Source organism: Trichinella spiralis, assembly GCF_000181795.1.
Source record: "Trichinella spiralis strain ISS 195 chromosome Unknown Scfld4, whole genome shotgun sequence".
NCBI classification, from domain to species: Eukaryota; Metazoa; Nematoda; class Enoplea; order Trichinellida; family Trichinellidae; genus Trichinella; species Trichinella spiralis.
The window spans coordinates 133442-157263 of record NW_003526943.1 but is presented as its reverse complement, the minus strand read 5'-3'; the positions used below and the strand labels follow the sequence as shown (position 1 = coordinate 157263).

The window sequence follows — 23822 nt, the reverse complement described above, 5'->3', positions numbered from 1 at the left end:
TATTATTTGTGCAAAATTGATGAAAATGCTTTTAAACTACAATTAATTCATATTGATCTTGCTATGTGTAACTTTGCACGGAAGAAGCTGCTATATACTTACCTCAGTGGGGCAGGCAACTTATTTTATAATGTTAATTTTAAAAGACTGAAAATAATAATTATTTCAAAATTATTATATTTGTAATGCTAATAATATTTGTTCTCCATTTTGCATTTTTATTTATTTGTAATTATCATATTTCAATTTTATAATGATATTTTATAATTTATAACAAGTAAAAATAAATTTCAGCAATTGTTTGATATGCAAAAGATCATTATACTTTGTTTGGTGAAGTTTACAAAAGTTATGATGATTTTTTTAATTTTTTGAAAAGAATTCCGACGAGCTTTATGATTTTTTATGTAAAGAGATATATTTAAGTTTACAACAACATTTACAAATTAATGTAAATAAATTTAAAATCGTCGATGAATTTCTGCCAAAAATGTGGTAAAATTTTATTTGAAATTTTGAATTTTTTGCCGCTGGCTTTACCAGTTATGAAAAGCGTCATTGGAAAAAAGGGTACTTGTGAATGATCGTCCAATTTGAAGCGATATTCCAAAATAGTGCAATAAGAAAATCTGAACAGTGCGTATACAACTATCATAGGATAATAATCCAATGTAAAGAGGTAATAATTCATTGTTTAGAATATTTATTTTATTCTTTTTTTCTTTGTTTCATCAGAATTCAATTGAAATATCATCTGAATAAAATTTGAATAATCATGCTGCTTTGAATAAAATTTAAAAATAAAAAATATGTATAATCAAAAGAGGATAGTAATTTTTGTAGGATTTATAAAATTACAGTTTTGAATGATTATTTTCAGTTTACAATATTTGTTTTTGTAAATTTATCATTTTAAATAATACTATTATTGCTCTTTGGATAAGTTTTTAACTTATCATTTTGAAAATCTGGCAAAAATGTTGATAATACAATTTATTACTTAATTCTTGAACAGCGTGCAATAAATGCTCCAATAATGTCAGGCAAGTATGAGTTAAAAATAATCGATTTAGACAAAGCAAAAAAATTTAATTTAATTTTTGTAATATATAAATTTAAATAATGTAGAAAACAGTTTAATTCTTTTTTACTTGTCAACAGCCAGCGTGTGTTCGTTCGAACAATGATATGATGCGTGAAATTATAACAAAGAAAACGGACGAATTTTTTGTTGGAATTTAATATTTAATGTATTAAATGAATGGAAAGAAGTTGAAGTTGTGTTTTGCATGAGGAAATGTCCTGGTTTGCAAGCTGTTGCTCCAATTTTCACCTCGTTTTCATTCACCGAGTGAATAAGCAAAAATTAACGCTATTTCTAAATGTGCTTCTTAATCGTATTAAATTCAGATACTTCGCATCAAAAGAGGAAGAGAAATTTTTTACACACGGTAGCCATATGTGGGATATATTTATAAAATCGCATACTAGCAATATTCCATACTTTAGACAGCAAAAGAGGTAAATTGTTCAAAGATAAAAATGACCTCAATATTCTAAGGTCATAGGAAGAGTCCATTTTCTTGTTTCTATTGTTTAATGCTGGTGCCTTTTCACAGTGTAAATTAATCTACCTCCTTCTTGCACCACAGAGCTCCTCTTCTCACATGACTGTATCTTATTTGAATATATCGTTATATATATATATATATTTTTATCTTCTAAATGGAAGTACATATTTTTACATTTACTTCTACAATGAAAATGACTTCTGTTTCAACAGTTTTCACATTTTATTATTCTTTATTGATTTCAATGAAAATTATGCTAAAAAGGTTAATTTTTTATTGTTTTAGTTTTTGAAGCCGAAGAAAAATAATCATGCGAAATCAGTCATCATTTAATTCAAAAAATGTGGATTGTCGAATTCGAAATTATGGCTTCGACCTTGAATTAGATTCTACTTCAGAGCGGCAAGCTTTAGTTCACCGTAAGTTGATTTCTCCTTCTCTCACTGTGCTACCGCCACATGGAAAAATATTTTGCTTTGCTAATATTCATTTGATCTATTTTTATTTAGACTAATGGCAATTGAACTTTTAATACCTTTTTCCCCAATTCTGTATATTTTATAAATAGAATTTACTAGCCCAACTTGTGCTAGTTTTAAAAAGAGAATGACCACCAGAACAATAATTGCATCATCATCATCATCATCTTTCCCAGGATAATTGAGAACGTTCAATTTCTCAGACGCATTCATTCAAATCACGCCATCACGTGTAATCTTTTTTTAAGAATACATTTGCAGCTTGAATTTTCACACAGCATTAAATTCAGGTAAATTTACAAGAAAATTCAATTAATTCATCACTGATCATCCGCATAATTTTATTTTTTGAATCTCTATCACACATATTTGCATTTGAAAAATTCAACCTAAACTATTACACTCATTCATTTCACACTTTATATCTGTATAAATTAATCAATTTCACAATTTCATTGTGCTTCAAGTTCGACCACTTACAACAGTGGACAAGGTATTTTAGTAGTGTTTCATTTAACGCTTCTTATGAAGAAATATGCATTAATTATTTATAATCGTTTAAAATTTTAAAAAACAACCAGCATAAATATCATATAAATAAGTGTTTCATTCAAATTTCATTATAATTTTGATGCATTTTAATGTAATAAAAAATACAATCTTTTAAAAATAATTTCAATTATTTGTATATGCTGAAGACGTGGTTTACATCTTTGTCAGTAAGTCAGTAGTTGAAAAAATCCGAATAAATAAAATATGTCTTTACTTATTTTAGATAATTAGGTTACATTTTTCAATTATTGCAGAATTAAAACATATCCGATGTAATTACAGTATTCCTGTAATTAAGGATATTCATTAATTTAGAAAAATTGCCAAGATTTTAAAATGCTTATTATTGTTTTAACATTGCGGTGTCAATTTAACTCTGCATAAGATATTCAGTATTATTTCTTTCGGTTATTGGCAATCATTAATTAAGTTCTTTTAAAGCTTACTGAAGCTAGTTTCAGTTGGAAATTTGATCTTCTTGTCCATTCGTTTATTTCAATAGCTTTCAGATCAACTGCAGCTGCTGCGGTTTTGCACCAGAGACTGAATAACATGCTAGTTAAATGGATTCCATTTTTCATTGCTCCCGGTTCCTTTTATCTTATTCAATAACGCAATATACAATGTATATAATGTTGATGATGAAGAAAGTTAATTGTTTATTATCTTCTGTTACAAGCATAATTATTCTTCAGACGCTAATTCTCAACGTTTACTCATATACATGTATTTTTTGACATGTTTTAAATACATTTAAATTGACATGCTTATTTGAGATAATAATGTAAGTGCATTTTAAAATCGAATGCATTTGAACTGGCATTTTTGAAAAATAATTTAAAATGAAAAGTTTGAAATGTTAATTATAAATTTGTCATTTAGCTAAGTTATGATAATACTGTATTTAATAATTTGATTATTAATTCAAATCATTTTTTAAATTAATTTTGTTTCGCTTTAATTTTAAATAAAAGAGCTTTCATAAATAATTCATAATTTAGTTTAGTTTAGTTTAGTTTGACCTGGTGGAACACTAAATAAATCTATAATTTTTAATACTGAGAAGTTTTAATTTGTATACTGTATGCAAATGACAAAAAACCCTTTTATCGTGTAAGCATGTAATTTATGAAATTATTTATTTATTTAATGGCAAGGATTGTTTTCACTCTCGGGTCATTTTCACTAGCTTATTCAATATATTGTGAAAAATGAATTTTGATTTAGCTTAGTTTAGTTTACACTGATGAAGAAGTAAGTAAACGATCATTATTTAACTAAGCTTTGGAGGACAACTGTTAGAGGGTTTATATCACGTCACCTTTATTGGCACTAACACTTTTCCTTATACAAATAAAAATTTTTTTGCTAATCAAATATGCTTCACAGCTGCTTGTTTGCCAACGTTTACCTGCCGTATTTTATATCTTTTGGAAAATAATGCTTCAACTTTTATCTCTTGCAAACATGCTTTATTATTATCACGTGCTGCTTTAAGAGACATTGAAACACTCATTGGCAACATTGTGCAATAAAAAAGAAGCGTCAATTTTAACGTAGCCAGCTGCTGTTTCACATCTGGGAACTTTTCAGTAAATTTTTCTTCAAAATCAATAAAATTAAGCACGAAGGGTATAAGCATAGGTATGGGTGAAATTTTGTGTTTCATAATTGCAAAGAACAATTAAAATGCTTTGCTTTGTAAAAATATGATTGTTTAACTTACTGAAAAAATTATCATTGCAGTGTGAAATTGCATTTTCCATTTTTATTTTTAAGAATTCTCATTACCGATCATATGAAAGATAAGAAATTTACTATTATTGAAATCAAATATTTTGAAAAAATAAAAAAATATGCTGTCAGCATATATGTTGATATTTATTTTTTTTTATTTGAATTTTCAAATTTATTCGTATTTATAAACAGCTTCCGTTTGTAAATGAATGCACTTGTGCAGTTTAACAGATGAAGATTGTGTTATTAATTTCCGATTGACGTCATTCAATGGTAAAATTTTTACCATTTTGCAATTGCGGATCAGTAAATTTAACATTCTTTCAAAATTTTGCAAGCTTTTCATTGTTTTATTAGATATTAAAAAAAATTTTGTGAAACAGAAAAAAAAACTAGAATGGCATTCAAGATAGTGATGAATGAGTATTTAGAGAATAAAAAATTGAAAGAAAGAGAAAAATGCGCAATAAATAGTTGGAAAAATTAGCATGAAAGGGAGCCTTATTCCAAGCTTCGGTGATGATAAATGGACACAGCTGCTTTGAAACTTGACTTAGCTTGATGCTTTGGATTGAAGTAGACAGACACAGCGTTAAAATTCTATTGCAATTTTTATTGCAGTCGCTTCCACTAATGAAATGGCCATTTGTTGGGTTAGTTCAAAGAGAAACGCCCTTTTTCTTCTCCAAAATTTATACGTCTATTTTATATGCTTGGTTTGAATTTGGAAAAGTTGCTTTCTATATAAACTTTTGTTGTGAAAATTGTTTCATCAAACGGATGGAAGAAAAAAGTTTTTTAGTTTTTTCTTAATGAAAAATTCATCTTTTTCTGAACCCTGCTGAATTGTCTCTTTTTGTTTGTTATATTATTCATTTTATATTTTATTTATTGTATCCACATTGTATTTTCATAAAAATTTATCTATTTATTTTTTTAATTTTTCTTTTTAAATTTTACAGCTGCTGCAGTTTACAAAAAAAACAAGTAGAATGAAAAACATGCATACTTCGTCGAATATATATATTCTTGTTGATGGGTTTTATTTATATTCAATGTTGCGTTGAAAATGTTGAAAAAAGAAAAAACCAAGCTGGACGCTTTTCAAATAGGTAAGAAAACGAAATGAAAAATAGTGGGCGTTTGAAAAATGAGTCATTCGAGAATGCTTATTTGCCTTGCTGTACACGGACAGCATCGGTGTTGATGCTTGGCTGCTTGCTTATTCGCCGGTTGTTGTTGTTATCCACAATAGTGGCTTAACAGGTACTTGGCTAGTAGGAACAATGGGAAAAGTTTTCGTAGAGTTAGACTAAGGTGGGCCAACCCATCACTGAAGACAACTTCCTTTTTCTAAGGTTTAGTCCACTCCATTCACGTTTGTTTTATGTATGTATAGCAGCACTTGGCCAACATTCTTCTCTGCTAGTCTAACTGGCGCTTCATGGGGCCAAGCGACTTTAACCTATATGTTTGACCAACTTGTACCGTTGGATCAAGCTTGTATTCTAGGCTTGTGTGTGTATGTGTGTGCATTATGCTCTCGTTATCAGCTTGACCAAATTGCACAGCTATTGTCTGAAAGAACGGTCGGCAAATAAAACCCTGCTCACCGGTGGGTCCTCAGACCTTTATCGATCCCATGGTCATCATTTGGTTATCAGACTGGACAATTAACTGTCGCCCACACACACTGCTCTACTATTTTCCCACTGAGCTTTGTTCCAAATATATATAATTGTTGTAAAATAAGAAAAGTTTCTGTATAAGTATACACATACGTGTATGAGGATAGAAGGATATATGGATATGTGCGTGTTTGTGTTTATTGCTTTGACCTTAAGCAATTGGCAGCTTCTTCAACTAGCTGCTAAATAATTGGGCCGGTTGTAATAATAATTGTCAACTGCGCGCCAGCTGCACACATGCTAGGCTGGTTCTTTTGCTCGACTTCTGCCTATATCGACCTCAATTGAGGATATTATTAATTGCTTGGCTGAGAATTTTCTGAATTAGCTGAAGAAAGAAAAAAGACAAAAAGCATGCCGTCCGCTGTAGATAGGAAAGCATCTACAAATGCTGTTTACAATTTTCGATATGCTTATCGTCGAAGTTATGGTAGTGTTGCAATTTTATTTTCCCTTCATACATTGTTCATAAATTTGAACAGGCTGGTGGCCATTCAAGCTTTGTGAACTTTTGCTAAGCAATAGCTGTGAAATTTAGTTTTTGCTACTTCAGCTGCAATGTCAGTTGGAACAAATGGCTAACGTCAATATTCGTTGCATTATTTTAGCTTACGGCGATGAATCAGATTTGGACCAGAACATCAATCGTCTGTGTCAGTATTTAAGTGGCTCTGAAGAAGAAGAAGAAGAAGAAGGAGAAATTGAAAAGAGGCCTCAGTTGGACCACTTTATCAGAAAAGCTGGTCAGAAGGAAAATGTCAAGCTAACTTTGCGTGAATATTCGAAAAGCAAACGGCAGCCACGTCGAAATTCCTCCTATTATGGTGGAAATTTCAAAAATCACTTCACCAACAGTTTTTCACAAGAGCAGGCAAAACTGAAACAAGCTCAAATTCGACTCCTCGACATGCATTCGAGAAAATTATTTTCACCACAAGGTACGACTGTTTTTTTCTGTTTTTTTTTAAATTCATTTTAACTTCTATTTTTAATTAATAATATTCCTTTTATTAATTGATTCATTTTTGATTTTGTCTTATTCTTTTATTTATTTATTAATTAACACAATTCTTTTACCGAATTTATACTAATTAATTAATTACTCCATTACGAACGTCAAATGTTTAGAAAAAAATCACTTGAAAATTATGCAATAATAAAATTTTATACCTTTAATTTGATGCCAATCAGTGTTATTATTGTGTTGATGAAAACTGAAAAATGTTTTATGATTTGTTTTAGAAGAAGAAATTTTCATAATAATTTCAAGTTACGTTGCAATTTCATGAACTATTATTAGTGATGATCAGCTCTTTAGAGTAGTTACAACTGCTGGCGAATACTGCCTGAGAGCTTTGTTTTTGCTTAAAAATGAATTGAGCAGAAATTTTTGTTCAATTTTGCTTTTAATGTAAATGTACTTTAAAATTAAATAACTTTAAGGTTAATAATAAGTGAAATTTTTTTGATTTTTTATATATTTATGGCACACATAAAAAATATGGTTAACTGTTATTGCTAAGCAATTATATATTCATTTACAAAATAATATTTTGATATAGTTAATAATTTGTATCATTTTTAATTTGGTTAACTGTAATAATTTTTATTTTTTGATTTTATAAACACGATAATTCTAAATTATTATTGAATAGCTAAATATTTTGCGATTATTTTCATATTGCTGTCACAGTTTATTATGATTAATAATATTAATAGCACAAAATAGAATTATTCAGAAAATCAGTTTTTCATATGAATGCTAAATTTAAAGCTATTTTCAACTTATAAAGAATTATTTTAAAGTACATTGTGATAAATGTTGCAGTTCTAATGTGTGTTATGTTTGATGATTGATATAAATTAACTGTCAAGTTTTAAAAACATTTTGCTTTTATTGATAAAAGCATATTTGTCGAACAGATGCATGATTTTTTTTTTTTGAAAATCCTTTTCAAAGATATTTCGGAAGTGTTTCCAATAATGTAAATGAACCATGTCAAACTTATAATTATATTGTTGAATTTTTAAAGATTTTAAGAGCATTTTTTTCCATTTAATAAAAGTTGTGTATTGTTTTTTTACTGTTTAAAGCAGAAAGTTGGCAGTGTTTAGCAAACAGCGAAGTTTCAGATAATTTTTCTATCGCATTTTTAAAATTCAGATTTATCGACATAGCTTCTGCTGAAATTTAATTACATTAAACACTAAAGTCATTTAATGATATTTTTTTATTTCAAACTTAATGAAAAATGTTCTTATGTTTATATTTATTTATTTGTTTAGATATTCTTCAAATTCCTCCCCCTCCAAGCGTGCCCCATAACGTCACTGCATACCCCCTGCCACCACAGCGTCCTTTACCACCTTTGCCTGATGATTCTTATGAAGAAGCACGTTCTTTGCAAGAGACTGGAAGTACTTCAAATTCTGTGTCTAGTAATAAATTATTGGATTTCTGATTTCATTTTTGTATTCTTTCATTATTTATTTTCATTTCAGATTTTGTTATTAACATATTTTACTAAAATTTAAAATATTGCCATTTATTTTGATGTTTCTTTTCTTTTTCAGCTCGTTCAAATTTCTTAAATAGCTAAGCATACACTTTTTCAGTTAAATTATTAAAACATTAATAAGCGATGTTTTTTTTATTTAATAAAAATTACAATAAAATATGAAAATTGCATGAAATAAAAAAAATATTTCAAAGTTTATCAAAATCCTTGACTACTGGTTGATGAACAATGGAAGCGTATTTAGTTGAACAGTTTTACTGTTAAATTTTTAAAATTTTTTGTACTGCAACAGCTATAATTATAGGTACAGTGTCAATTGGAAGAAATAAGCCCAATTCAACTCCGACTTATTTTGCTGTACGAGTGAAAAATGATGGGAAAACTGAAGGTAGTGTTCGATCGCCTAGATTTGCCGTTGTGCACCGTAATTGCGAAAATGGATTTTCTTTACATCAAAATGAGCCTGCTGCTTTAGAGCACAACGATTCATCAAATATATTCACTGGTACAAGTAAGTATTATAGCGTTATATATATATGTACTTTTTTGCAACGATAATCGAACGACAACACCACAAAACCAGTTGTACATTGTATATGGATGCTTTTCTCGTTAGTATGATAACTTTAAAATAGGCATGCATGTCCTCGGGAAAGCTAGATTCTTTGTTTTGCCCAATTGATTTGATGTTCATAGAGCAAGCAATAAAAACATTTATTCTGATATTTTAAAGAAAAGAATTGGTATGTTATGTCAAAAAGTGCAATTTTGGTTGGTGTGAATAGGATTGCTTTTTCAATTGAATAGCTTAGCCAAGCTGAGGTGTGAATGTGAATGGCCACTTATGTTGAGCATAATATGCGTGTCCTTGTGAATTTTCCTGTCTACACGTTGTTAACCTTGCCAATTATTTGCTATGCTTCTCTCACATTGGCAATTGATGCTTGTTAAATGCAGATAGTAGTTTTATCATATCTTTCGTGCAAACATCTTGAAAGTTCAAGTTGAAAAATATTTGCAAAAATAAAAATGATAATAATGAGTGTATTTTGATAATTTTATAGTGAAAAGATTGAGAAAATGGCAATGTAAATTTATCTCAAGTTTATTGTTATTTTTTTATCATTTATCTTTCAGTTTTCATAATAATTCTTTTGTTTCGGTTAATCTTGTCGAGTAGCTTGCGTACAATTTAACAGGAAAGAGGGAAGCTTTGAAAGCAGTGGACGAGAAGATTAAGCCAACCGCGATGAAGGGAGGGACTTTGCCGAGTCGCATCTGCCATGTTCTTTAGTAAAAAGCGGTGTTTGCACAATTCCTTTGCTCTGATTATCGTTCGGGCCGACTGGCCACAATCCTGCATAAGGTCAGCAGCTGGGTCAGTCTGTTGTTCGTTGCCCAGGCTCATTTCACGCTTGACTCGTAGAAGAACCGTGTCCATCGACCTCAGTCTGTCGCCAGAGATTGTCTGCTTATTGATGCAGAAAATGCTTATCCTGTGAAAAGACAGCGACCTGTGTTGGGCTTTTTATTTTTAAGATCGATGCGAACATTTCTTTTCCGCCAGCTTACGCATCTCTTTCATTTGGATTAGCTGCTATACAAGTCCGCAGGTGGAATTTTGTGAAAGCTAACCGCTTCTCATAGCCCAAAACGACGGCTTTTAGCCTTTGCTCAATTCGGTTGTGTTGGTGTTGTTGTTCGTTGGATAAATTTCTCGTCATTTTCTTCAAACGTTCAAATGCAAGAATCCCCTTATGAGTCGATGTATTTCTACATTGCAGGCGAATCCACAACCACAAGCCCCGTATCACCTTCGAGAAGATCAGAACTTGAACAACTCAAGTAAGTTTTCTTTTGGATTTTTGCTTTCAACACTGTATATATATATATATATTTATTTATTGATTAATAATTTTCTTTTTTTCATTTATTTTGTAAATTATACTTTGAATATACTTTTCTGATAAAAGTTAATATTTTTTCAAATATACATATCTTAATGTCAGGGGTACTTTTTTTATAGAATATGCAAAATTTTTTAATTATAATAAATGTATTTAAGTATTATTCATTTTTATTCTCAATAATGTGCAATGTTTAATAAATAATAACTGTTTTTCTTTTTGTTTTCATGAAATCAATTATGGTGCAAATATTATTATTTTGTAAAACAAAATTTATTAATGCCAACAAGATTTTACTTCACTGTAAGTAAGCAGACTTTGTTTTCTTCCGGAAGTTTAATTATCGGCGTGCAAATTATACGTATATTACATTTCTTTTACTTGTCCAATTATGCATAAGTAAGTTATTTAATTTTGCACGCTTGTGTCCGGTTCTGCAAATTATGAAAATGGTGCCGGAAATGTTGTGACCCTGTATATTAGACTGGCCGACGTGTGATTGAAATTTCATTTGTTGTATTGTATTAGTTATTCTATAAAAATATTGGCTTTGAAACGCTTAGGAGGTCAGAGGTGTCCAGTCTCCTTGACATGAGTGCCTAAGATTTGGGATTTATTCATCAGTGCCAAATTTTCTCACGACTTTCGACTACTCTACAGATAGAAAAGTTTTTTTAACTGAAAAGAATAATATTTATCAATAAAATAACATGTTTAGTAGTTTTCTGTAGCTTACTTTTCTTTTGCCAAATGCTGCAAAAAGCATACGGGGTTGCTTTTTAAATAATTTATTTCGGTTTGGAAAATGTTTCGCATGCGAAACAAACAGCTAATTACCTTTATTCTGTTCATTGACCGCAGTTAATTCAGTTGACTGTATAGCAGCATTTATTAATGCAGACTAACTAATTGAACGACAGTAGTGTATTAGTGTTGATTTATTGTTGGTATACACTTTAATCAAGCTCATTTTCCAAATTTGTCCGTATGGTTCTTTTTGTTATTTAGTAAAAGCTTTATGGTCGAATAAAATCTGATTAAAAATAAAATATAATTTTGCATCAATGCAGATCATAATAAATAACTGTATGCTTGAAAACTAGTTGAAAAACTTTTTATTAATTATTGAATAACATTTTTAAAGCAAAAGTTGTTATTATAAAAATTTATAAATTGTCATATAATGTGTTTTTTATTCAGAAATAGTTATTTACTGTTGCCTGTGGCGCAACAGCAGTGCCAGACTGCCAACATCGCCACATTACCATGTTCTGCCGGTTCTGTTTGCTTTCAAGGAATGAAGTCATTGCGAAAGCAGCAAAAGCTCAGTGAATACTGTTGCAGTTGGAAATTTTTAACCTACTTGTTAACGTCTGCTTTAATTTTTTCACTGGCTGTGATATGTTATTTGCTGGGTAAGGATGGTGGATACATTTCTAGATGTAGATAATGTTTTGAATGTTGAACTGTATTTTCCAGTAATGGTTACCCGTGAACCAACGGACATTTATCAAAATGTTCATTATGTATCCAATGCCGATTCGGTCAGCCCAGAATTGGATTCCTATTCACCGAATAATTTCGGCCATGTAGCATTGAGACCATTTCCAGAAAGTTTTTCTTTAAATGATATCATTCTGGCTGATTTACCGCCTGGCGTCATGACTACTGGCCGTTTTATTCTTCAACGTGATTCTTATGTGCAGTTCAATTTGACAGTAGAACCACGTGCAAAGTTAGCGGTCTATTTGCGCCAGACGTTGCAGCCCTCAATTACAGAATATGATAAGCTGCAGATTGTGTTGGGTTCTAAGCTTCACTTGAAACCCACAAAACGCTCACATAATTTTTATGAGCCTTTTTTTTATCAGGCAAGTTCTCGTTTAAAAATAGTTACATTTTTATAATTCATTATATATATAAATTTTTGATCGATTTAGAATTTTCGAAGTGTTAGCTTTACTCATTCTTTATCAAGCGGACGGTGGTTTATAGCATTTTTCAACGATGACACTGATATACGCATTGTAAATTTTTCAGTATCTATTACATGTAAGTAATTTTATTATATACGTATTATTTTTTATTTTAACAAGAATTTCTTTTAGCTGGCAGCAAGCAAGAATGCAAATATGGTTGTTTTGACAAAGGGATATGCAATGATGGTCTTTGCGCTTGCTTTGATGGATACGCCGGAGAATTTTGTGAAAAAAGTATGCAAAAAATATTTTTTCAATATAATAATGCAAACAATATAATAATGATTAATTTTTAATAATAAAAATATGCAAAAGAATTGTTTTTTTGTTAACAAATAAATCATGTTTACTATTTCAGTTGATTAGCTGATAATTGATAAAGTTTGTTAACAGTAAGTTATAATTGATTGTTTTGATTTTTTTAAGCAATATGTCCTGCAATATGCAATGGAAATGGTTTGTTTTCTGGCGGGAGATGTCATTGTCATCAAGGATGGAAAGGTGTGGAGTGTGATGTGCCATACAGCATATGTGAAATTCCCAATTGCAATAATCATGGCCAGTGTGGAAACGATGGTCAGTGCATTTGCGATCCAGGTTATAAAGGCGAATTTTGTGAAGAACGTATGTACATGCAAAAGGGAAACAAGCATTTTTTTTAAATCACTGTTAGTATTTTTCAGTCGACTGTCCTAGTGCTGACTGTAATGGTCAGGGTGTTTGTGTAAAAGGACTTTGTTACTGTAGAGCTGGATGGACCGGCAGTTCATGCGAAATTTCTACATCTTTAAATTTGTGCTCTTCCTATAGTCAGTGTTCAGAGCACGGTCAGTACGATGACATTGCAGCTGTATGTTTGTGCGATGACGGATGGGTTGGTCCAAAATGTGATGTTGGTATGCTTGTTTCCTGGGACAGAATTATTTTTATGACTATTAATTATTAATATAGAACTTTGTTTGACTGATTGTGGTGCACATGGAAAATGTATTAATCAGATTTGCCAATGTGATCCTGGCTGGACAGGAATGTTTTGCAATGAGTTGGCATGTCTTCCTGGTTGCGAAGAGCATGGGATTTGCAAAAATGGCTCCTGCGCATGTTTTACCGGATGGACTGGTCAAAATTGTCAGATTGGTAAGGAAAATATTAAATTTGTTTTTTTAAATACTTTTATTTTCACATTTTTAGAAAATTGTCCAAGCAATTGCAGTAATCATGGAATTTGTCAGAGAGATAAATCTGGAAAATGGGGTTGCATTTGTGAGACAGATTTTGATGGACCAGATTGCCGAATCCCTTTAGAAACGAACTGCTCAGATGGCATAGATAATGATAACGGTATTTTTAATAAATGTCAGTTATTTTTAAAATCTTAATAATAATTAATTGTTAGATGGACTTACTGATTGTGAAGAATTGGAATGTTGTCTGAGTAGTAGCCGTTGCTCAAATGATTCTATGTGTCAAACTGTTGCAAATCCATTAGCAATTTTGGCTAGTAAGCAATCTTCTCCAAGACATGCGTCGTTTTTTCAAAAAGTGCGTTTCATTGCGGAGAAAAATTCAGTGCAACTCTATGCAGACACAAATTTGTTCAACAGAAGGTTTGTATAATTTTTTGAATTCTAATTTTACCATTTTTTATGACATTTATTTAATTTCAGTCGAGTATCCGTGATGCGTGGTCGTGTTGTTAATCAGTATGGTAGTCCATTAATTGGTGTTCGAATTACGGATACTTCTAACATGCTGTACGGTTTTACACTTTCACGCAAAGATGGTTCCTTTGATTTACTAGTAAATGGAGGTGGATCTGTGACTTTACAACTGACTCGTCTGCCTTTTGGCTCATCTTATAAGACATTTTCGATTCATTGGAATACTGTAACATATGTCGGTGACATCACTTTGAGCAAAGTTAGTTTTTTTGATTCCTTTATTCTTATCATGCTAAAAGCAGTTTTTTTAGAACGATAACATTCAGTTATCATCTGAAAATGATCAGACGGTTATGTCTTACGAATGCGTGAATGCACACCGAAGTCATAACCTGAAACCTTTTATTCTTCCATCATGGAAAATAAATCCTCACGGAATTCCAGGGTCTGCATTGCCTATAGAACATCGAATTGTTGCAGACATTGGTGCAGTCGAAGAATCTGTACGTCTTTCTTCTACTGATGTACGTCTTGTCTATCTAAGTTCAACAGCGGCTGGTTACAAATCGTTGTTATATCTGCAATTGTTGCCTTCAATATTGCCTGATAATATACGTCTGGTTAAATTGATGATTGACGTTGAGGGAACTCACCTGGAAGAAACACTTTCACCAACTCGAAATCTTACTTACACTTTTCAATGGGATGCTTTAAATGTCTACAAGCAGAAAGTATATGGCCTGACATATGCCAGCGTTTCAGTAGGTTATGTTTACTCGAAATGTGATGTACCAGTGTGGTGGAATGAACGAGTAAAACTGAGTGGAATTCGAACTCCTAGTAGTGATATTGGTGGTTGGAATTTGAACATCCATCATTACCTTGATATTTCTAACGGTATATATATGATTTATTATAATAGTGTTTTTCAATTATTTTTGCGATTGTTTAGGAGTTTTGGAAAAAGGAGATGGATCTGTTATTTATTTGAAAGAAGAAGATCCAGTATTAACCACTGTACTTGGAAATGGTGATAAGCGTTCTTTGGATTGTCCGTTTTGCGAGGTTCCTCCAAATGAATCAACTTTTTATTTTCCAATGGCACTAGCTGTTGGCAAAGATGGCACATTGTTCATTGGTGATCACACACTCATCCGATGTTGGAGTGAAAACGGCTCCGTACAAACTTTACTTGAACTGGGGTATAGTGACATTTTAATTTGCTTATTCATATGGAATAGGTTTTGTTCTGATAATTATAATTTACTTGCATGTCATGGTAATTATTTATTTGCACTTTCAATTTTATAAAGCGTCAAATTTTTTACGTTCGTTTTGTGAAAATTTAATTTTATTTATAAATCATTTTATTTATGATAGTAGACAAACTGCAGCGTTCTGTGTTCCATGTATTTGACAGCTCATGGTAATATTTTAAAGATTTTAGCAAATTTTTCCGCACCAGTATTTTTGATTTGAAAGTAAAATTTTAATAATTTAATTAGTTGTGGTTAGATTTTACAGTAAGGTTAATAATTATATTGTTGCTTTATTGTGAAAGTGAAAAGAGATTGTAAATATTAATTTATATAATATCAATGATGATATTATTTGTATTGATTATTGAATTTAACAGTGCTAACAGTTGGTTTTCAATTTAGCCATTCTGACATTGCTCACCTTTATCACCTTGCCGTGCATCCTCGGTCCGGAGATATTTACATCTCTTTGCCATCTCGACGACAAATAATTCGTGTTTTGCCAGTGACGACTCGCATAGAAAGCACTTTAAATAATTTTGTAGTGGCTGTTGGATCAGGTGAAGCATGTGTTGCAGATGATGAAAGGGAAAGTTGCGGAGATGGAGGACCAGCTGAAATTGCTAAGCTCACCTTTCCAAAAGGAATCACTTTTGATTCAAAGGGAAATTTATATATAGCTGACGATCGAAAAATTCGTATGGTTACAGTTGATGGTTTAATCAAAACAATATTGGGTAGTGATCGGCAAGAAGATTTATATTTGAGAGATTACTTTCCTGAAAATTGTTCTGAAATGTATGACAGCGATGAATTTCATTTAATATGGCCAACGGAAATTACTTTTGACAATGTGCAAGACAGATTAATCTTCGTTGACTCAGATGTTATATATGAGTACAAAACTGATGAAAAAATTGTACGTTTAATGCAAGGTGTTCCTGCACAGTGTCTAAGTTCTAAGAAAGGTGATTCTTTACGGCGATCTGTTTTGCATGGTGTTACTTCAGTGGCAGTATCTCAATCAGGTATGTTAGCGGTTTCTGAAACGGATAAGAAGATATTACATCGAGTACAAGTGTTCGATTCCCGTGGCCGCCTGCATCAAACGATTGGCGGTGAAATGAGATGTCATTGTAATCGAAAAAATTGTCCCTGCAATTCAGAAGATGTTGTTCCTGTTGCTCAAGCTAGACTGCACAGACCGGTTGCAGTTGCATACAGCGAAGCGGATACTCTTTTCATAGTTGATCAGGGCAATTTAAAAATCCGATCCATCCAACCAGCCATATCTCAACTCAGACCGGTTAATGATATTTATCAGATTTCTTTTTCGGACAGTCATGAAATATATGGTTTCAATCAATTTGGTCAACATATTTATACAAAAGATATGAATACGAATTTATTCAAATACAATTTTTCATATCACATTGATACTAGCTATGGAAAGTTGATTTCTTTTACGCTATCTGATGGACAGCGAATTTTTATTCGTCGTAAAAAGCCAAACAAAATGTTGATTGAATTACCAGAAGTGTTTGAAATTACAGTTGAATTGAATCCGATCAATCGTTGGACTGAGAAGATTACTGGAACACGTCTAATAAACGAATTACGATATGAATATATCGGCGATACGGGTTTAATAAAAAGAAAGTCTGATGACTTAGGGCAACAGTGGCATTTCGATTACGACTCTAACGGAAGAATAAGATCTTTTAAAACCCCATCTGGCTCAATTATTAATATGCGTCCTTCTATCTTTGTAACGTAGTCTTTGCTTACCATTCACGTGTGCAGTATTGTATTACTGGCCGTACACATCCGGGTTTTTAAATTAAGCACCATTGTTGAATTGTATAAAATAAATCTTTTTACTTTTACATATTGTTTTACACTATATATTTATATTTATGTTGGACTGTTTTTAGTTTACATTGATTAATTAACTTTAAATATTTTTGAAGTCTTTTTCACAGTTTACTAACATGAACATATGATGAATATAAATAATAAAAGTTATTATTGCTTTACCATCAGTATTAACTTTGTTATTATTGTAAAAAACTGATTTATGTAATAAAATGTTTGAATTACTGTAAGCTTTGGTCAAATTAATTCATTGTGCAATCAATTATTAGTGTACTTTTTCACTTTAATTAACTGTTAAATGAAACTATAACAACTTCTCTGTAGTTTGGACGCCCTGCTAAACACATTAATTAATCCCTGGGGAGTTCTTTGTCTAAAAAATTAATTAAAATTCTTTTTTGCATACTAATGAAATGCATAATTTTATTAACTAGAATACCCTTAAGATGTAGCACACATAAATTTTTAATATTTGATCAGACAGTATAATGATATGAAAATCAAATTATCGATAAAATTTCAAAAAACAGCAAAGTGTAGCAAAGTAGCTAGCTAGTTTTTTTAATGCAAATGCTGAACGCAGCTATTCCAGACTAGATACATGAAAAAGAGTTAACTTTTTGAACATATCAGTGACTATTGATTTAGTTGAAATATATGAAATCACTTCTATCATTGTATTAAAACTGCATCAATCATTTTAATAAAAAAAATTAGATGCTAATGCAAGGAAAAATTGTGAAAGAACCATTGAAGAACTGCAGTACAGAAATTCAATTATTTAATCTCACCACCTGTTGCTTGATATGTTGTTTCAATACTGAGAAAATATACAAAGTGAAGAATTCTAAACTGAAAAAAATCAAAGAAATGATTTAAGAATATTGATTTAATGTGCATAAAGTTTTGTGTCATTTATAATTAATGAATTTGTAATTATGAAACTGTTTGTTTGTTTTATGTAAACAAAAATTCCAAGAGTAAATTTAAAGCATGACAAAGGTCGTCGCAAATTGCTTCGTCAATCATTCAGATAGTTCTTAGACTTGAAGATGAAAATTTTTCTTATATTTAATTTATAGCTAACTAATTATGCGCATTTGAAATTAGCATTCTCATAAAAAAATAATGTATTTATTTCACCATGGAATTCCAAAGAGAATGAAGTTTTTATAGAAGAAAGATTTTTCATATCAATTCATAATTAAGCTAGCGCAAAAAGCAGGCAAGCTCTTGACGACAAATGATAGCAAATGATTTGAATGCAGAAAGCTTAGCAACAAATTGTTTAGATCTTCAGAAGGCTCATGTGGTGATCACACGTGGCTAAAGAAAGAATTAATAGCAAGAACGGAAAGCTTTGATGAAAGCTCATAAATGAAATTCTCCCTAAGGGTTTTTTAAGCGGAAAGTTAATCTGGCAGCGCTTTGAGCTTATTTATACATACATATATATATATATATGGAATAATCGATGATTTGTTAGCTTGATTACACTAGATACTGCTGACTCTCGATAAAGAGATATTTTTTCACTGCTATTCTTTTCTTTCGCATCTTTCTTTTCCTCTTGCTTTCAGTTTCCCTCCCATATTTCTTTCTTTCTTGCTAATAAAACTGCCGCTTACGAATAACAATTTTGCTTTGGCGTAAATTCTGATTCGTTGAAAAGCATCATTATAGCCTGCATTTAACTATAACACGCAGTAACTTTAAGCGAAGAATATAAATGACCGCAGTCCAATTTATTCTTTTATACGTCACCGTTCAAGGCAAGCAGAGTTTTTGCGTAGATATTGACGATGACTGCATTTATCCCAGTCGTGCTAGATCAATGTCAGTCACTGATGTCGATTCAAGGAAGATAACTATTTTAAAAAAGAAATCGCATCTAACTACCTTTGCTTGAAATGTTTTCAAGCTATGTATAAAACGAGTTCTTTAAAACTAGGGTTTTATGGAATTTACAACTGTCTTTCAGCTGAAATCGCTTTAATTCGACGTTTGTGATTCAAGCATGTCAGGAAGTGCAAATCGATTGATTATTGGTTGCCGCTTTCACACACAATTCTATCACTGCTTTCAAGTTGGGTATTTTCATCCTGCTGCATAGTAATATAAAAGCACAAAGAATTCAAGTTGAATTTTCCATCCGGATTTAATTTTATCCAGTTCAACAGTGGTTCAAATTGATTTTTATATATAACTTACCACTTTTGCATCTTATCCACAGTACATGTCACAAGAATGCCATTATGGATCTTTATCGTGCCTTTGAAAAGCGAGATTTTCAAGAGCACAATCCACCTCGATCAGATGAAGATCTGTTTGTTCGTTACGATCCAATGGTTGGAATATGCATTGCAGTTGTTCTCAGCGCCATGCTTGGAATATTGCTCGCCAAAGTTGCTGTCCGTTGGATCATGAAGCGCATTAAAAGACGGCTTAAAAGAGCAAAATTTGGCAAACGACTTTTCAACTGTGAAAGTGCACCTGCCATAGCACTGCCTCCTTCCAATTATTCCACTTCTTTGACTGTTATAAACTCAAATAAATTGTCCAATGCATCACTTTTGCAAGAAACGATTTGCATAACGAAATAGCAGCAGTTAACTTTGCGAAACAAGTCGTGCCTTTCACTTAATTATTTGTTATTTGTTCATTTTGTAATTTAGAAAATATTTCATTTGTAATTCATTGTTTGTGGAGTATTTACATTTTTTCTGCCAAAAATAAACTTATTAATGATCACTGACGTTTTTATTGCCTATTTCAGTAAATCTTTAACGCAACATCAGCCATCTGCATAAACCACTGCCTGTTAGTAGCCACTTTGAAAATCAAAGTTTGCTGCATTCATGAAACAGGCGTCTTCATTAAGATGGCACCAGGTAGCACTAATAAAATAAAGTATTATTAATACTAACACAAATGATATGATATGATATGATATGATATGATATGATATGATACAATAACGTATAATTACAATAATGTCTGCATCAACAAAATAAATATAATAATTATGCAAGATATGAATGTGCATATACAGTGCTGTTTGAAATTCCACATTTTATTTAAAAAGTTTTAGCAATTTTGAAAAATTGGAACATTAAAAATAATATTTACATTTCATTAAACTGAATAAGCGCTTCATAAACATTTCTTTCTGCTTAAAATTTTTTCAGTGACAATATTTATTATTAATGCTTGATTTTTAAAATCATTCCTATTATGAAAAATCTGAAAAATTTAAACGTTTGAAGTTATTTATATTCAAATATGAAAAACATAAAACCATTTCATTAAATACTTTTTTATTGTTAATTTTATCATTAGAATGATTAATCTAAAATTATAATTTTATTCTTCATAAAATTTTTTATTAAAATCAAAATTTCTTCAGTTTAATTACTTGCACACCACAGCGTATTATGATACATTTCATTGAGAATAATTTTAGAATGACACTTCGTATTAAATAAATGGGCTGAATAAGAAACTTCATATGACAGCATAAACTGACACAAAATCAATAGAGAAAATGGCATGATTTTTATGAGTATTTTCGCTTCTAACACAATGTTTAAGAAAGCAAATAACTTTGGTTTATCTAAAATCTGAATGTAAATTCTTCCACTTTTTAGTAGTTTAAAATTAAAAATTATTATTTGTTAAAATTCATTCAACTTTTAAATATAACATTCATATTTTAAATTAAAAAAATTAAATATTCAGTGAAACCTGTGTTTGTTAAAATTATTCAGAAACTTTCAGAATACTTATATTTATAGTAATTAGACATTACATAAAGCAGCTTTGTGATTAACATTAAAGTGAGCAACAAAGCAGTAAAACCAGTGTAAGATAAAACTTAATTAGAATTGCATTTTTGTTACTGCTGATTTATTCATGTGTAATGTTGTTACTCATTTTTTGATAAGCAATGCAATTTATTCCTTCAAACATCACAAATACAAGCAAATATAAATTTTACCACAAATGAAGTTTTTAAAGGTAATCATCTGCTAAAAAATGGAAATACTTTTTACCATATTAATCTTGCAAAACATTTATGTTTGTTATTTTAAATTCTTTTTTCAAGCATTATCAACAATTTAAATAAAAAGTTAACTTACATAGTCAGTATTAAATAAATAGTTAGCTGCTATTTTAGGCAGACATGCATCTTTTTAATTTTTTCACGCTGGCATACAAAACTGAAAGATGTTGTTCTTCAAAAGTACCACTTCTGTTTTGTGCATTTAATGATGCATATGACCATGAAATTGAATAATAATTTTAACATCACACAATAAAAATAATCTGTCGTATGCTAGTTTAAAAATATCTTGACAAACAGGCAGAAATATGAAAGTGTGTCTTCATATTATTTTAGACATTCAATTTTATGCTAAAAAAACGTAAAAGAGTTAATGAAATAATATGAAAGCATAAATAAAATTATTATTTAATTAAAAAATTAATTTATAAATAAATATAAAATTAATTAACAGTTTTATTTAGTGGATGCATTAGAGGTCAACTTCTAGCAATAAAATATAAATAATTCTTGATTTTCTATCTTTTATGATACTGTAAGTAAAAATTATACCGTTAAAAAATTGAATTCAACATTTACTTCTTTTTATAGTAGAAAGTACACTCAAGTTAGCTTTAAGTATTAATATAAAAGGAATGACTATTAGTAAGTAATTTTTAATATTTTATATAATCTGGTAAAAGAATTCGATTGTTTAGAATTTTTGTCTTTTCTTTTCTACTGACTGGCGAATTGTCATTTTCCTAGTAAAGCTCATAACTAAAAATGGCTTTGGATTTCCTATTTGGTAGGCGCAAAACGCCTCAAGAAATGTTGCGTCAAAATCAGCGGGCTTTGAACCGTGCTATGAGGGATTTAGATAGAGAAAAAATGCATTTGGAAAACCAAGAGAAAAAAATAATTATCGATATAAAAAAGATGGCCAAAGCAGGTCAAATGGATGCTGTAAAAGTGATGGCTAAGGATCTAGTGCGCACCCGGCGTTACGTAAAGAAATTCATCATGATGCGTGCAAACATTCAGGCAGTGTCATTGAAAATTCAGACATTAAAGTCGCAAGATGCAATGGCTCAAGCTATGAAAGGCGTTACTAAAGCGATGATGAGTATGAATCAACAGTTGAAACTGCCTCAAATTCAGAGAATAATGAATGATTTTGAAAGACAGTCAGACTTAATGGAAATGAAAGAAGAAATGATGAACGATGCAATAGATGATGCTATGGCTGATGAAGGTGATGAAGAAGAAACTGATGCCATAGTAAGTCAAGTGCTTGATGAATTGGGTATTCAGTTTAACGAAGAGCTTAACAAGCTACCACCTGCTGCAAGTACTGTTTCGCCTGTTACGGGAAAAGAACAAACAGCTTTGGCTGATGCTGATGCCAACTTACAAGCACGCCTTGAAAATCTTCGACGTGAATAGCAGATTATTATAAATTGTTACTCATAGAAGAGTAGAACGTCGTAAATGATTTAAAGAAATATTTTACATCACTGTGCTTTTAATATAATTTCAATTCAGTAAATTTTTTTAGTAAATTCTTATGATTCATTTCAACCTAATTTTCCTTACTGTACTTTGACTGTTGTAGGCAATTTTGTGTGAAAGCATTATTCAAGTGATTTCTGTTAGCCATTTAAAGTCTTTTGTTAAAAACGTTATGAATAATAAAACTGAATTTTATAAATTCTAATATTCTAATTTTTCATGAATATTTTGTTTCATTTTTATATTACTGACATCGCAAAATTTCTCCAACTGTGCTAATTTGTTCCAGTCACACATATACAATTTATATGAAGAGATTTTAATTTAACAAATGAAATGGATAAACAACGAAATTAAGAACAACAATGTGATAAACAAATAACGTAGCAAATGTCAAATTATATGATATGTTGTTCATCGCGCACGTACTGCCCAATGTCGGCAATGTTAATTACTGCTACAGCAGATGGATCAGATTTTCGGATATCCGAAGTTGATTTTGATGCAATCCCAAATCCCTAAATATTAATTTTAAATAATAGTTAAAAGGCTACATGAAAACGTAAATGAAAAATATATACCAAAGGCATATCAGTCATATTATAAACAATAATTCCTGCATTTGGCTCAACATCATCTGTAATTCTCCCTACACCAGCCTTCAAAATATGATTTCCGTACAAAAATGACTGCTCAGCATTTGCCTTTACCCACACTTTACACTGTTAATATAAAGATTATTGTATAAAAAGAAAGCCGTAAGGTAAATGTAAATTACTTTGCAGTATGGTACAATTACGTCCAAAGCTGTAATTGTAAGATGAAATTTTTTTGTCTTTGTAAACTTTCCAATACAAGTGCCAAATGCTATTATTTCATTCATACTAAAAGCCGTTGCCTGTTTCATCAGCGTTTCGCTGTAATTCAAATTCATATACTGAATCAAATGATCAATTCATTACAATGCAAACGAATAAAATCATTACAGTTCACAGCTTTCAAAAAATTAACTTTTCAACAGTTAACAGTCATTTTTAACGT

General features: G+C 30.7%; 7 protein-coding genes across 7 annotated transcripts; 6 read left to right on the top strand and 1 right to left on the bottom strand.

Moving 5' to 3' along the window:
• The first annotated feature begins 1289 nt into the window (after positions 1-1289).
• Tsp_00027 (putative parathyroid hormone 2 receptor) lies at positions 1290-3639 on the top strand. Its single transcript, XM_003375785.1, has 7 exons — positions 1290-1351; positions 1411-1521; positions 1866-1990; positions 2518-2543; positions 2826-2891; positions 3044-3160; positions 3619-3639. The coding sequence occupies exons 1-7, from the start codon at positions 1290-1292 to the stop codon at positions 3637-3639; spliced, it is 528 nt and encodes a 175-aa protein (XP_003375833.1).
• A 1825-nt stretch (positions 3640-5464) lies between these two features.
• On the top strand, positions 5465-5940 carry Tsp_00028 (putative parathyroid hormone 2 receptor). Its single transcript, XM_003375784.1, has 2 exons — positions 5465-5571; positions 5739-5940. Exons 1-2 carry the CDS (start codon positions 5465-5467, stop codon positions 5938-5940), a joined length of 309 nt encoding a protein of 102 aa, XP_003375832.1.
• A 441-nt stretch (positions 5941-6381) lies between these two features.
• Tsp_00029 (putative parathyroid hormone 2 receptor) lies at positions 6382-9353 on the top strand. The gene is made up of 5 exons (XM_003375783.1): positions 6382-6462; positions 6581-6965; positions 8314-8466; positions 8851-9057; positions 9280-9353. Exons 1-5 carry the CDS (start codon positions 6382-6384, stop codon positions 9351-9353), a joined length of 900 nt encoding a protein of 299 aa, XP_003375831.1.
• A 385-nt stretch (positions 9354-9738) lies between these two features.
• Positions 9739-10270, bottom strand: Tsp_00030 (conserved hypothetical protein). The gene is made up of 2 exons (XM_003375782.1): positions 10119-10270; positions 9739-10042 (listed from the first exon to the last, which is right to left on the bottom strand). The coding sequence occupies exons 1-2, from the start codon at positions 10268-10270 to the stop codon at positions 9739-9741; spliced, it is 456 nt and encodes a 151-aa protein (XP_003375830.1).
• Positions 10271-10287: 17 nt separating this feature from the next.
• Tsp_00031 (NHL repeat-containing domain protein) lies at positions 10288-17129 on the top strand. The gene is made up of 14 exons (XM_003375781.1): positions 10288-10391; positions 11654-11781; positions 11933-12171; positions 12562-12666; positions 12859-13056; positions 13116-13156; positions 13180-13328; positions 13384-13569; positions 13624-13773; positions 14003-14039; positions 14100-14352; positions 14405-14990; positions 15046-15295; positions 15755-17129. Exons 1-14 carry the CDS (start codon positions 10288-10290, stop codon positions 17127-17129), a joined length of 3801 nt encoding a protein of 1266 aa, XP_003375829.1.
• A 1900-nt stretch (positions 17130-19029) lies between these two features.
• Tsp_00032 (conserved hypothetical protein) lies at positions 19030-19830 on the top strand. The gene is made up of 2 exons (XM_003375780.1): positions 19030-19063; positions 19400-19830. The coding sequence occupies exons 1-2, from the start codon at positions 19030-19032 to the stop codon at positions 19828-19830; spliced, it is 465 nt and encodes a 154-aa protein (XP_003375828.1).
• Positions 19831-21908: 2078 nt separating this feature from the next.
• Tsp_00033 (charged multivesicular body protein 2a) lies at positions 21909-22715 on the top strand. Its single transcript, XM_003375779.1, has 2 exons — positions 21909-21935; positions 21989-22715. The coding sequence occupies exon 2, from the start codon at positions 22056-22058 to the stop codon at positions 22713-22715; it is 660 nt and encodes a 219-aa protein (XP_003375827.1). The 5' UTR covers positions 21909-21935; positions 21989-22055.
• The last annotated feature ends 1107 nt before the right edge of the window (positions 22716-23822 follow it).

Coding starts and splice junctions, on each gene's coding strand:
- Tsp_00027 (XM_003375785.1), top strand. CDS start 1,290: ATGAGGAAATGTCCTGGTTTGCAAGCTGTTGCTCCAATTTTCACCTCG. Junction 1,522..1,865: donor TACTTTAGACAGCAAAAGAG/GTAAATTGTTCA, acceptor TAGTTTTTGAAG/CCGAAGAAAAATAATCATGC. Junction 2,892..3,043: donor GATGTAATTACAGTATTCCT/GTAATTAAGGAT, acceptor GTTCTTTTAAAG/CTTACTGAAGCTAGTTTCAG.
- Tsp_00028 (XM_003375784.1), top strand. CDS start 5,465: ATGAAAAATAGTGGGCGTTTGAAAAATGAGTCATTCGAGAATGCTTAT. Junction 5,572..5,738: donor GGCTGCTTGCTTATTCGCCG/GTTGTTGTTGTT, acceptor ATGTATGTATAG/CAGCACTTGGCCAACATTCT.
- Tsp_00029 (XM_003375783.1), top strand. CDS start 6,382: ATGCCGTCCGCTGTAGATAGGAAAGCATCTACAAATGCTGTTTACAAT. Junction 8,467..8,850: donor TACTTCAAATTCTGTGTCTA/GTAATAAATTAT, acceptor CTATAATTATAG/GTACAGTGTCAATTGGAAGA. Junction 9,058..9,279: donor AAATATATTCACTGGTACAA/GTAAGTATTATA, acceptor GATATTTTAAAG/AAAAGAATTGGTATGTTATG.
- Tsp_00030 (XM_003375782.1), bottom strand. CDS start 10,270: ATGACGAGAAATTTATCCAACGAACAACAACACCAACACAACCGAATT. Junction 10,043..10,118: donor AATCCAAATGAAAGAGATGC/GTAAGCTGGCGG, acceptor GTCTTTTCACAG/GATAAGCATTTTCTGCATCA.
- Tsp_00031 (XM_003375781.1), top strand. CDS start 10,288: ATGCAAGAATCCCCTTATGAGTCGATGTATTTCTACATTGCAGGCGAA. Junction 12,172..12,561: donor ATGTGCAGTTCAATTTGACA/GTAGAACCACGT, acceptor AATTTCTTTTAG/CTGGCAGCAAGCAAGAATGC. Junction 13,774..14,002: donor TGGCATAGATAATGATAACG/GTATTTTTAATA, acceptor AGAAAAATTCAG/TGCAACTCTATGCAGACACA.
- Tsp_00032 (XM_003375780.1), top strand. CDS start 19,030: ATGACTGCATTTATCCCAGTCGTGCTAGATCAAT. Junction 19,064..19,399: donor CCCAGTCGTGCTAGATCAAT/GTCAGTCACTGA, acceptor AATTTTATCCAG/TTCAACAGTGGTTCAAATTG.
- Tsp_00033 (XM_003375779.1), top strand. CDS start 22,056: ATGGCTTTGGATTTCCTATTTGGTAGGCGCAAAACGCCTCAAGAAATG.